Source organism: Larus michahellis, chromosome 2 (assembly GCF_964199755.1).
Source record: "Larus michahellis chromosome 2, bLarMic1.1, whole genome shotgun sequence".
NCBI classification, from domain to species: Eukaryota; Metazoa; Chordata; class Aves; order Charadriiformes; family Laridae; genus Larus; species Larus michahellis.
In genome coordinates this window covers 168809573-168821524 of record NC_133897.1, presented here as the reverse complement: position 1 = coordinate 168821524, position 11952 = coordinate 168809573, and the positions used below count along the sequence as shown (strand labels likewise).

At 53.4% G+C, this 11952-nt stretch overlaps 1 protein-coding gene across 1 annotated transcript; it reads right to left on the bottom strand.

Annotated features, from left to right (window-relative positions):
• Positions 1-1707: 1707 nt before the first annotated feature.
• Positions 1708-4494, bottom strand: LOC141738369 (feather keratin-like). Its single transcript, XM_074573563.1, has 4 exons — positions 4439-4494; positions 3765-3851; positions 2252-2328; positions 1708-2057 (listed from the first exon to the last, which is right to left on the bottom strand). The coding sequence occupies exons 1-4, from the start codon at positions 4492-4494 to the stop codon at positions 1708-1710; spliced, it is 570 nt and encodes a 189-aa protein (XP_074429664.1).
• Positions 4495-11952: the final 7458 nt, after the last annotated feature.

Sequence of the window (11952 nt, the reverse complement as noted above, 5' to 3'; positions counted from 1 at the left end):
GTACGGCACGGACTATCCCTTTGGTGAGTTCTGGTCAGCTGTGCTGGCTGTGTCTCCTCCCAGCTTTTTGTGCTCTCCCAGCCTACTTGCTGGCAGGGTGGTGTGAGGAGCAGAAAAGGCCTTGAGTGCTTAGCAAGAACTAAAAACAGTAGTGGGCTGTCAATAGCATTCTCATCCCAAATGCAAAACAGAGCACCCTACCAGCTGCCAGGAAGGGAGTCACTTCTATCCCAGCTGAAACCTTACTAAGGAGGGAATGAGGAGAGGGGAGTCAGACTATTCTCTCAGGTGCCCACAACCAGGGCAAGTGATGATGGAGAAAGATGAAAAGAGGCGCCTTTTCCTTGGAAGAGAAGGCATGCTGTTTTCAGCGTGAGTGTGGTCAAAGATTGGAACCGGTTGCGCAGAGAGGCGTTGGAACCTCCGTCCTTGGAAATACTGAAGACCTGAGTGGACATGGTTGCGGAGAGCCTGCTTGAGCTGACACTGTTTGAGCAGGTTCGGTTGAAGTAGAGGATGTCCAGAGGATCCTTGGGCAGTCAATGATTCTCGTTGCTGTGATTCTGCCTGCTGTGCTGGCCACAGGGTCATGCTGGGGAAGAGAGCTGGCAAAGTGTGTGCTGCCATGGGGAGCTTGTGTCAGAGGCTGCAGTAGAAGTGCATTAGCATGTGCAAGCCTTTGTTTGGTCAAGTGAAGGGCTTGTGTCACGTTCTGGAAACCGCCCTGTGCTGCTCTGTGCTGCTGTTGTAGCTGGGGACATACTTCCTAAGAGAGGTCCTCTTCCCTTTTTACACCCACTGTGATGGTGCGTGGAGCCCTGTCACTGTGCCGGCTGCAGTTGGGAGCAACTGGAGACAAGTGTCCTGGTTTGAGGTAAAACAGAACCAATTTTCTGGTTTGTATTTTTACGTTTTAGCTGGGCCTCTTCTAACTGACTAAACCGGGAAATTAACAGCATATTGTTTAGAAAGTGTTCACTCTCACTGAGTGACAAGACCTGATTATACCAAGGAATGGTACGCAGAGACGCTCTCGCTTAGACTTATTCCTATAACAAGCGAGGTCAGCTAACTTCGTTATTTGCCTCGTTAGAGGGTCAGAAGTGGAAAAGCATAGAAGGGTGACACCTGTAAGGAGGAGCGGACAGGACAGGTCCTCTTATCTCTTCCTCTCCTCTCTTTGGGAAGGGGGGACATCTGTCATTGTGATTGGCCAATCCGCCCAAAACCACGGAAGGAGAAAGCGAAGGCGTCTCAGTTTTGGATGCAGGAGAACTTTATTGAGGCAAAGCAGTGCACAGGCAGGAATGCCAAGTGGAAGGGAGCCAGTCTGAGCTGCAGGTAGGCTGACCTTCATTCGAGGTCGCTTGTGAGAGAAGATCTTGCCAGAGCATCAAGGTCTTCCTGGCTGGGAGGGGAAATGGCACCCTGGAGGTCTTTGAGTTGTCAGCAAGTGTTTCCAGCAGAGTGTAGTGGACATAGCCGAAGGGGTGATGCAAAGAAGGAAGTGGGAGAAGAGGAGGAGGTACATGGGCCATGGTTGCAGACAGCTTGGGCTTGCCCCTTCCCTCCTCCCTTGCTTGCTGTCTTGAGAGGAGGAGCCATGGACGATACAATCCTGTGCCAGCAACTACCTAGAAGTGCGTCTTCAATGCAAGCCGTGGCTTGTGCCAGGGTGGCTGGTGCCAGGGTTAGTGGCGATGGCCCTTAGCAGGGGTAGCAGCCTCTTCTGCCACCGTAGCAGCCAAGGCCTCCCAAGCCATAGCCGTAGCCGAAGCCGAAACCGCCAGAGGAGATGGGCACTCCCTGGGCGCTGAGTTCATTGCCCACGGCAGCGGATGCAGAGGATCCGACAAAGGTGCTCTGAGGGAAGGAGGTGAGGATGGGTCCTGGCAGGGTGACCTGCACGGCGGGAGGCTGGATGACGACGCGGGAGGCCTCGCACTGCCTGACGCAGGGCTCGTTGCAGCTGTTAGCCAGCGGGGTGGGTCCGCAGGGTCCGCAGAGGTCATTGCAGGCCATGTCTGTGGTGTGGAGGATGCCTGGAAGAGAGGGTGCTGAGAAAGGTGAGGGTCATGGGCATGTGAGGGTCAGTGTTGGAAGAGGACGAGGGAGCGTGGAGGGCTGGTGTGGGGCTGTGGGGAGCGTGACAGAGTGGAGGCGTGAGGGCTGCTGAGGCTGTGGGCACAGCATGGTGGAGGAGAGGGGCCAGGTGGGTGAGGAGAAGGAGGGTCAGGGGGTTGAGGCTCACCTTGTTGAGGGTGGAGGAGAAGGCGTGAGGAGAAGTGTGTGAGGGAGAGAGGCACTGGGCCGGCTTTTATGCTGGTCCTGGAGGGGCGGGACAGGCTTGGTGCATGACTTTTTTTTCACCAAGCAGCTCTTGCATGGTACAGGCACTCAAGTAATGACATGGGGTGTGTCTTCCTTCCCACAACAGTCCCTTTTCATGTCATCCTCTTGAGGTCGTCTCCATTTGGCCCTGGCAGCAGCTTCTAAGTGAGTGTAGGTAGTTGGGAGGGTTTGGATGGATGCTGTGTCACGGAATTCAGCAGACGCCACCAAAGCATAGAGAGGTGGGGTGTCTTCAGTGAGGTCATCCCACGGCAGTCCTGTGGTGTGGTTTGTGGTTGCGTTTTGAAGAGGGGGCCTCATTTTCTTGCAGCCCTGCCAGGGTGGTTGAAACTTTGATGGTGTTGCAGGCGTGAGGTGCTGCCCCTTCCATGGCATTCGCTCCCTCCCTGCGCTGCTGCCAGCTCACTCAGCCTGTCTTTAGGCCTGGCCTTTCTCCCTGCATGTGTTCTGTGGGTGTCTTAGTGCTTCTCTTGTTTGAGGGCTTGGTACAAAAGCGTTTTACAAAGCATGAGGGAAAGGCCGTGGATGTTGGTAACCTGGGCTTTAGAAAAGTCTTTCATGCCATTTCCCACAGCATTCTGCTGGAGAAACTGCCGGCTTATGCCTCGGATCGGGGTCCAGAAAACCAAATCTTCATGAGGCGTCCTGTTTTCTTGGGAATAGAAACCTCATAACACCAAACGTCCACCTGTTCTTTCTTCTTCCCCAGCATTTTATACTGAGCATGATGTCATATGGCATGGACTATCCTTTTGGTCAGCTAGGGTCAGCTGTATGGGCCATGTCACCTCCAAAATTCTTGCGCACTGCCAGCCTACTTGCTGGTTGGGCGGTATGAGGAGCAGAAAAAGCCTTGAGTACTTACAACAACCAAAACCTCTAATGGGCTGTTGACAGCATTCTCACCCCAAATGCAAGGGAGTCGGACTCTTCCCATGGGCACCCACGGCCAGGGAATGTGTTAATGGAGAAAGATGAAAAGTTGTGCCATTTCCTTGGAAGAGGAGGCAAGCCTTTTTCAGCATGAGGCTGGTCAAGCAGTGGGAAAAAGATTGCACTGGGAGGTGTTGGAGTCTCCATCCTTGGAGATAGTGAAAACCTGACTGGATGTGGTCCTGTAGAGCCTGCTGGAGGCGACCCCTTTGAGAAGTTTGGGTTGAAGTAGATGATGTCCAGAGGTTCCTTATGCAGTCGATGATTCTGTTTGCTGTGATTCTGCCTGCTGTGCTGGCCAAGGGGTGGTGCTGGGGGAGAGAGTTAGTGAAGCGTGTGCTGCCATGGGGAGCCTTTGTCAGAATGGTGGTTCAAAGTGCCTTAGTATTGCAAAGGCTTTGTTTGGTCAAGTGGAGGGCTTGTGTCAGGTTCTGGAAGCCCCCCTGTGCTGCCCTGTGCTGCTGTTCTTGGGGACATACTTCCTAAGAGGGGTCCTGTAGCCCTTTTCGCACTCATGCCAGTTGCCTCCCGAGCCCTGGCTTTGTGTTGCATGAGGTTGGAAGAGCCTTGGGAAAAGAAAGGAAGTGGAGGCATCTCATGCTGGGATGCAGAACTTTAACGAGTTTATTGCCAAAAGACCTGCTCCAGCACTGGTTTCTCTCCATGGGATCAAAGCCTCCTTTGGGAATCCACCTGCTTCGGCGGGGGTTCCTCCACAGGCTCTAGGTAGATATCTGCTCCACCATTGACCGCCATGGGCTGCATATCTACAACATGCTTGACCATGGTCTTCAAAACGAGATGCAGGGAAATCTCTGCTCCAGTGCCTGGAGCACCTCCTCCCACTACGTCTTCACTGACCTTGGGGCAGCGCCGAATGCCTGGCACCCCTCCAAAGCCCAGGCCAGCCTGTCAAGCCAGCCCCCTATTCACAACGCAACCACAAACCACACCACACAACTGACACAAAATGACCTCACTTATGACACACCACCTCTGGTATGCTTTGGCCATGTCTCCTGAATACCCTGAAACGCTGCATGCATGCACATCCCTCAAACTACTTACTCTAACTTAAAAGCTGCCACTAGGGTGAGATGGACATGAGGAGAAGATGAAAAGGGGCTGTTATGGTAAGGAAAACGCAACGCACATCATTCCTTGAGTGGCTGCAGCACGGAATGACTCATTGCTGAAAAACACCGTCATGCGCCAAGCCTGTCCCGCCCCTCCACGACCAGCATAAAAGCAGGACCAGCGCCTCTCTCCCTCACACACTTCTCCTCACGCCTTATCCTCCACCCTCGACAAGGTGAGTCTCAACCCCATGACCCTCCTTCTTCTCAACCACCTGGCCCCTCTCCTCCACCACGCTCTGCCCACAGCCTCAACAGCCCTCACGCCTCCACACTGCCACGCTCCCCACAGCACCACAACAGCCCTCCACACTCCCTCGCCCTCCTCCAACACCGATCCTCACACCCCCACCACCCTCACCTTTCTCAACACCCTCTCTTCCAGGGAAACTCCACACCACACACATGGCCTGCAACGACCTCTGCAGCCCCTGCGGACCCACCCCGCTGGCTAACAGCTGCAACGAGCCCTGCGTCAGGCAGTGCGAGGCCTCCCGCGTCGTCATCCAGCCTTCCACCGTGCAGGTCACCCTGCCAGGACCCATTCTCACCTCCTTCCCCCAGAGCACCTTTGTCGGATCCTCCGCATCCGCTGCTGTGGGCAACGAACTCAGCGCCCAGGGAGTGCCCGTCTCCTCCGGCGGCTTCGGCTTCGGCTACGGCTACGGCTTGGGAGGCCTTGGCTGCTACGGTGGCAGAAGAGGCTGCTACCCCTGCTAAGGGCCATCGCCACCACCCCTCGTAGCTGATCTCTCTCTTGCAGGGGACTTTGGTTGATGGTTGCCCTACTAATACCTCAGACCATCTCCCTTCCCCATAGCACCTCTGCCTTTGCAATCTTTTCCCTCAATAAAGTTCTCTTGCATCTCAGCCTCAAACGCCTCCACTTCCTTTCCTCTCACAAGGCTCTTTCAACCTCACCCAACACAAGGCCAGGGCTACAGAGACCATCGGGGTGGGTGGAAAAGGGCTAGAAGACCTCTCGTAGGAACTATGGCCCCAGCAAAAACAACAGCACAGGGCAGCACGGGGGAGCTCCCAGAACCTTACACAAGCCCTTCACTTGCCCAAACAAAGTCTTGCACATAATAATCACAGAATCACAGAATCTTACTGGTTGGAAGGGACCTCTGAGATCATCGAGTCCAACCACACAAAAAAAAAAAAAAAAAAGCACCCACCTACTAAACTCCACACCCACAACCCCACACACAACATCCCACCACAAACCAATAATCTTGGGCACTAGAGCATGCCCTGAAGAGCCATGTCTACACATTTCTTAAATACCTCCAGGGATGGTGACTCCACCACCTCCCTGGGCAGGCTGTTCCAGTGCCTGACCACTCTTTCAGTAAAGTAATTCTTCCTAATATCTAATCTAAATCTCCCTTGCCGCAGCTTCCTACCATTTCCTCTGGTCCTGTCGCTATTCCCTTGGGAGAAGAGGCCAACTCCTGCCTCTCTACAGTTTCCTTTCAGGTAGCTGTAGAGGGCAATGAGGTCTCCCCTCAGCCTCCTCTTCTCCAAACTAAACATGCCCAGCTCCCTCAGCCTCTCCTCATAGGACTTGTTCTCCAGACCCCTCACCAGCTTGGTGACTCTCCTCTGGACACACTCCAGCACTTCAATGTCTTTCCTGTAGTGAGGGGCCCAAAACTGAACACAGTACTCGAGGTGAGGCCTCACCAGTGCCGAGTACAGAGGCACGATGACTTCCCTACTCCTGCTGGCCACGCTATTCCTGATACAAGCCAGGATGCCATTGGCCCTCTTGGCCACCTGGCCACACTGCTGGCTCATGTTAAGCCGGCTGTCCACTAACACTCCCAGGTCCTTTTCTGCCGGGCAGCTTTCCAGCCACTCTTCCCCAAGCCTGTAGCGTTGCCCAGGGTTGTTGTGACCAAAATGCAGGACCCGGCACCTGGCCTTATTAAACCTCATCCCATTGGCCTTGGCCCATTGATCCAACCTGTCTAGATCCCTCTGTAAAGCCTTCCGACCCTCAAGCAGATCAACACTCCCACCTAGTTTGGTGTCATCCGCAAACTTACTGAGGGTGCATTCAATCCCCTTGTCTAGATCATCAATAAAGATATTGAACAAGACTGGCCCCAAGACTGAGCCCTGAGGGACACCACTGATGACCGGCCGCCAACCAGATTTTGCTCCATTAAGCACAACTCTCTGGGCACGGCCATCCAGCCAGTTTTTTATCCAGCGGAGGGTACACTTGTCTATGCCATGATTCTCCAGTTTCTCCAGGAGAATGCCGTGGGGGACGGTGTCGAAGGCCTTACCAAAGTCCAGGTAGACAACATCCACAGCCTTGCCCTCATCGAGAAAGCGGGTCACATGGTCATAGAAAGAGATCAAGTTGGTCAGGCAGGACCTCCCTTTCCTAAACCCATGCTGGCTGGCCCTGATCCCTTGGCTGCCCTGCACTTGCCTTGAGAGCTCACTCAAGATGATCCTCTCCATGATCTTTCCCGGTACAGAGGTCAGGCTGACAGGCCTGTAGTTTCCGGGATCCTCCTTCCGGCCCTTCTTGCAGATGGGCGTCACATTGGCCACCCTCCAGTCATCTGGCACCTCTCCTGTTGACCAGGATTGTTGATAGATAATGGAGAGAGGCTTGGTGAGCTCTCCTGCCAGCTCCCTGAGAACTTTTGGGTGAATCCCGCCCGGCCCCATAGACTTATGCGTGTCCAGGTGCAAAAGCAAATCATTAACTACTTCCTCCTGGATTACAGGGGAGTTGTCCTGTTCTCCGTTCTTATCTTCCAGCCCAAGAAGCTGAACACCCTGGGGGTAGCTGGTCTGACTATTAAAGACAGAGGCAAAGAAGGCATTAGGTATCTCAGCCTTCTCCTCGTCCTTGGTTGCAAGGTTTCCCCCCGCATCCAGTAAGGGATGGACATTCTCTGTCACTCTCTTTTTGTTGATGTATTTATAGAAACTTCTTTTGTTGTCCCTTATGTTAATTGCCAGGTTGAGTTCCAGCTGGGCTTTTGCCTTCCTGATTTTTTCTCTGTATGACCTAACACGATCTCTGTACTCCTCCTGAGTTGCCTGTCCCCTCTTCCAAAGGTGGTAAACCTTCCTTTTTTCCTTAAGTCCCATCAAGAGCTCTTTGTTCATCCAGGCCGGCCATTTTCCCCGCCCTTTAATTGTGCGCCTCATGGGGACAGCCTGCTCCTGGGCCTTTAGGATTTCCCTCTTAAAGAGCATCCAGCCTTCCTGGGCTCCTTTGTCTCTCAGGACTACCTCCCACGGGACTCTCCCAACCAGGGTTTTGAGCAGGCTAAAGTCTGCCCACCGGAAGTCCAAGATGGAGGTTTTGTTAACCCCCTTCCTTACCTCACTATGGATGGAAAACTTAACCATTTCATGGTCACTAAGCCCAAGACGGCCTCCGACCTCCACGTCCCCCACTAGCCCTTCTTTGTTTGTGAACAGTAGGTCTAGCAAGGCACCTCCCCTGGTAGGCTCACCTACCATTTCTGTCAGGAAGTTATCCTCCATACACTCGAGGAACCTCCTAGCCTGCCTGCTCTCTGCTGTGTTATATTTCCAGCAGATGTCTGGTAAGTTGAAGTCCCCAACTAGAACAAGGGCTGGCGTTTGCGAGACTGCAGCCAGCCGCTTATAGAATACCTCATCAACCTGCTCATCCTGGTTGGGTGGTCTATAGCAGACTCCCAGCACAAAATCACCTTTGTTAGCCTTCCCTTTCACCCTTACCCATAAACACTCAACTTCTTCATCACTGGAGTCTATCTCTATAGAGTCAAACAACTCCCTAATGTACAGAGCCACAGACCCCCCCCTCCTTCCTTGCCTATTCCTTCTGAAGAGCTTATAGCCACTCATTGCAGCATTCCAGTCATGACCATCATCCCACCACGTTTCCGTGATGGTGACTATGTCGCAGTTGTCCTGCTGCACAATGGCGTATAGCTCATCCTGTTTGTTGCCCATGCTACGTGCATTAGCGTAGATGCACTTGACCTGGGCTACTGATTTCACCCCCATCTTTGGCCCTTGACACTCAGGTTCATTACCAGCAGGCCTGGTTTTATCCCCTTCCCCCTTAACTTTCGGCTTAAAGCTCTGTCCATGAGCTTTGTTAACTCTTAGCCTAGTACCCTTTTCCCCTTCTAGGAAAGGGTTTTCCCAATGTTCTCTAGCAGTAATTTCTAAATGTCTATCACCTTTCTCTGATGAAATGTCAGAGTGGGAGTCCTCACTAATGTGGTCTCCTTCAAAGCATGGCATGCTTTCCTAAGGTTTAATCTTGACAGGCCCAGTTATCTCCCCTTCCCCCCTCATAGCTAGTTTAAAGACCGGTCAATGAGCCCTGCTAACTCCTGCCCCAAAATTCTTTTCCCCCTCTGCACTTCGAACCAACCTTCTGGCACAAGCTCCCCATGGCAGCACACACTTCACCAACTCTCTTCCCCAATACGACCCCCTGGCCACCACAACAGGTAGAATCACAACAAACTGAATCTTTGCATGAGGATCTGGACACCGTCTACTTCCACCCAGTCTGCCCACACGGGCTCAGCTGGAGCACCTTGTTCAGCACCATGTCCAGTCAGGGTTCCTGTATCTCCAAGCATGGAGTCTCCAACACTCCTCTGAAGAAATGGTTCCCCTTCTTAACCACCTTCACACTGAAAAAGCCTTGCCTTCTCTTCCAAAGAAATGGCATGTCTTTTCATCTTTCTCCGTTCACACTTGCCCTGGCCATGGGCACCCTGAGAAGAGTCTCACTCCCCTGTCCTCATTCCCTCTTCTCATCGGTTCACCTGGGATAGAGTTGACTTTCTCACTAGTAGCTGGTAGAGTGCTCTGTTTTGCATTTGGGATGAGAATGCTGTTGACAGCCCACTACTGTTTTCAGTTCTCGCTAAGCACTCAAGGCCTTTTTTGCTCCTCGCACCGCCCCACCAGCAAGTATGCTCGGAGTGCACAAAATGCTGGGAGGAGACACGGCCGGGACAGTTGACCAGAACTCACCAAAGGGAGAGTGAATGCCGTATTGTCGTTATGCTCAATTCATAATGCTGGGGGAAGAAGAAAGGAGGAGGGGGCACTTTGGGAGTTATGACATTTGTCTTTCCAAGAAAACATCACGCATGATGAAGCCCTGCTTTCCTGCAGACGGCTGAATTCCTGCCTGCCCATGAGAGGTAGTGAAGCAATTCCTTGGTTTGCTTTGTTTGCATGCACAGCTTTTGGTTTACTTATAACTCTCTTTTTCTCAACGCACACATTTTTTCTCTTTTCCTCTTCTGATTCGCTTCCCTATGCCACCGTGGTGGAAATGAGCAAGTGGCTGTGTGGTCCTACTTGCCAGCTGGAGTTCATCTCCCATACATGCCATTCAGGATTCAGAGGCATCGATGACACCTCCCCTTCAGGTCCTTGCCGCCTAGTTGATAAACCTCCCAGCTCGCTCAGCTTCTCCTCGGAGGAAGGGTGCTCCAGTCCCTTCAGCGCCTTTGTGGCTGTGCACTTGACTTGCTCCGCTATGTCCATGGCCTTCATAAAGTCATAGAATCACTGGGGTTTGGAAAGACCCTTGAGATCATTGAATCCCACCCTTCATCTAACCCTACCAAGTCTACCACTAAAGTGTCCCTAAGTGCCAAGCCTACTGTCTTCTACAGACCTCCAGTGATGGTGAGTCAACCATTTCCCTGGCCAGCCTCTTCCAGTGCTTCACAAGCGCTAGCGTTGCAAGGAATTGTTGTAACCCAAGTGCAGGACCCAGCACTCAGCCTTGTTGAACTTCATACCATTGGCCTCGGCCACTTGATCCAGCCTGTCCACATCCCTCTGTAGAAACATCCACCCTCAGGCACATCAACAAACCCACCCAATATGGGTCACCAGCGAACTTAGTGAGGGTGCACTCAATCCCCTCGTCCACATCGTTGATAGAGATATTAAACAGAAGTGGCCCCAATACTCAGCCTTGAGGAACACATCTTCTGACCAGCCACCACACTGAATTTAACTCCATTCACCAGAACTCTTTGGGCATGGCCACCCAAACGGTTTTTTAGGCAGTCAAGAGTATGCCCATCAGAGCCATGAGCAGGCACTTTCTGCAGCAGAATAATGTGAGAAACAGTGTCAAAGGCTTTAGTAAAGTCAGGCTTAACAACATCCACAGCCCTGCCCTCATCCACCCGCTAAGCGGCTCTCCTTGTCAAAGGACGAGATCAGGTTAGGCCAGCAGGACTCTTCCTAAAGCCACGCTGACTGGGCCTCATCACCTGGGTGTCCTGTATGTGCCATGTGATGGTACTCAATATGACCAGCTCCATAACATTTCAAAGAACCAAGGTGAAACAAAGAGGCCTTTCTCTCTTATACTTACCAACAAGAGGGGCACCAAGGCACCCACAAAACACACCCAACAGGAAAAGCCAGCCTCAAAGACAGCTGTAGTCAGCTGGGATCAAGGCCGGGATGGAGCAAATGCAGGGGAAGGGGCAGCACCTCATGACTGCCACACCATCAAAGTGCACAACAGACAGGGCTGCAAGGAAACGGGGGCCCCTCTTCGCAACACAACCACAAACCACACCACACCAGTGCCACGGCATGACCTCACTGAACACACCCCACCTCTCCTACGCTTTAGTCCCGTCTTCTGTTCGGCCTGACAAGCGACAACAAAACCAAGTCTTTGGCCTCTAATATTGGAACTTGAAAGCTGCCGGCGGTGCCAACTGGACACGTCCTCAAGTGGAGGACACGAAAAGGGAGTGATGTGGGAAGGAAATGACACCCCACCTCATTACTCGCCAGGCTGTGGCATGCAAGAGCTGCTTCCTGCAGAAAACCATCATGCGCAAAGCCTGTCCCACCCCTCCACGACCAGCATAAAAGCCGGCCCAGCGCCTCTCTCCCTCACATACTTCTCCTCACACCTTCTCCTCCACCCTCAACAAGGTGAGCCTCAACCCCCTGACCCTCCTTCTCCTCACCCACCTGGCCCCTCTCCTCCACCACGCTCTGACCACAGCCTCAACAGCCCTCACGTCTCCCCACTGCCACGCTCCCCACAGCACCACACCAGCCCTCCACACTCCCTCGCCCTCCTCCAACACTGACCCTCGCACCCCACGTCCCTCACCTTTCTCAACATCTTCTCTTCCAGGCACCCTCCACACCACAGACATGGCCTGCAACGACCTCTGCGGCCCATGCGGACCCACCCCGCTGGCTAACAGCTGCAACGAGCCCTGCGTCAGGCAGTGCGAGTCCTCCCGCGTCGTCATCCAGCCACCCACTGTGGTGGTCACCCTGCCAGGACCCATCCTCAGCTCCTTCCCCCAGAGCACTGCCGTCGGATCCTCTGCATCCGCTGCTGTGGGCAACGAACTCAGCGCCCAGGGAGTGCCCGTCTCCTCCGGCGGCTTCGGCTATGGCTACGGCTTTGGCTTGGGAGGCCTGGGCTGCTACGGTGGCAGAAGAGGCTGCTACCCCTGCTAAGGGCCATCGCCACCAC

Excerpts from the sequence above, each read along its gene's own strand:
- LOC141738369 (XM_074573563.1), bottom strand. The coding sequence starts at position 4,494 with ATGACGGTGTTTTTCAGCAATGAGTCATTCCGTGCTGCAGCCACTCAA. Across the intron at positions 3,852-4,438 it reads GCAGCCACTCAAGGAATGAT|GCTCTTCCAACCTCATGCAA; the intron begins GTGCGTTGCGTT and ends TCTTTTCCCAAG. Across the intron at positions 2,329-3,764 it reads TACAGGACCCCTCTTAGGAA|GACCAGCATAAAAGCCGGCC; the intron begins GTATGTCCCCAA and ends CCGCCCCTCCAG.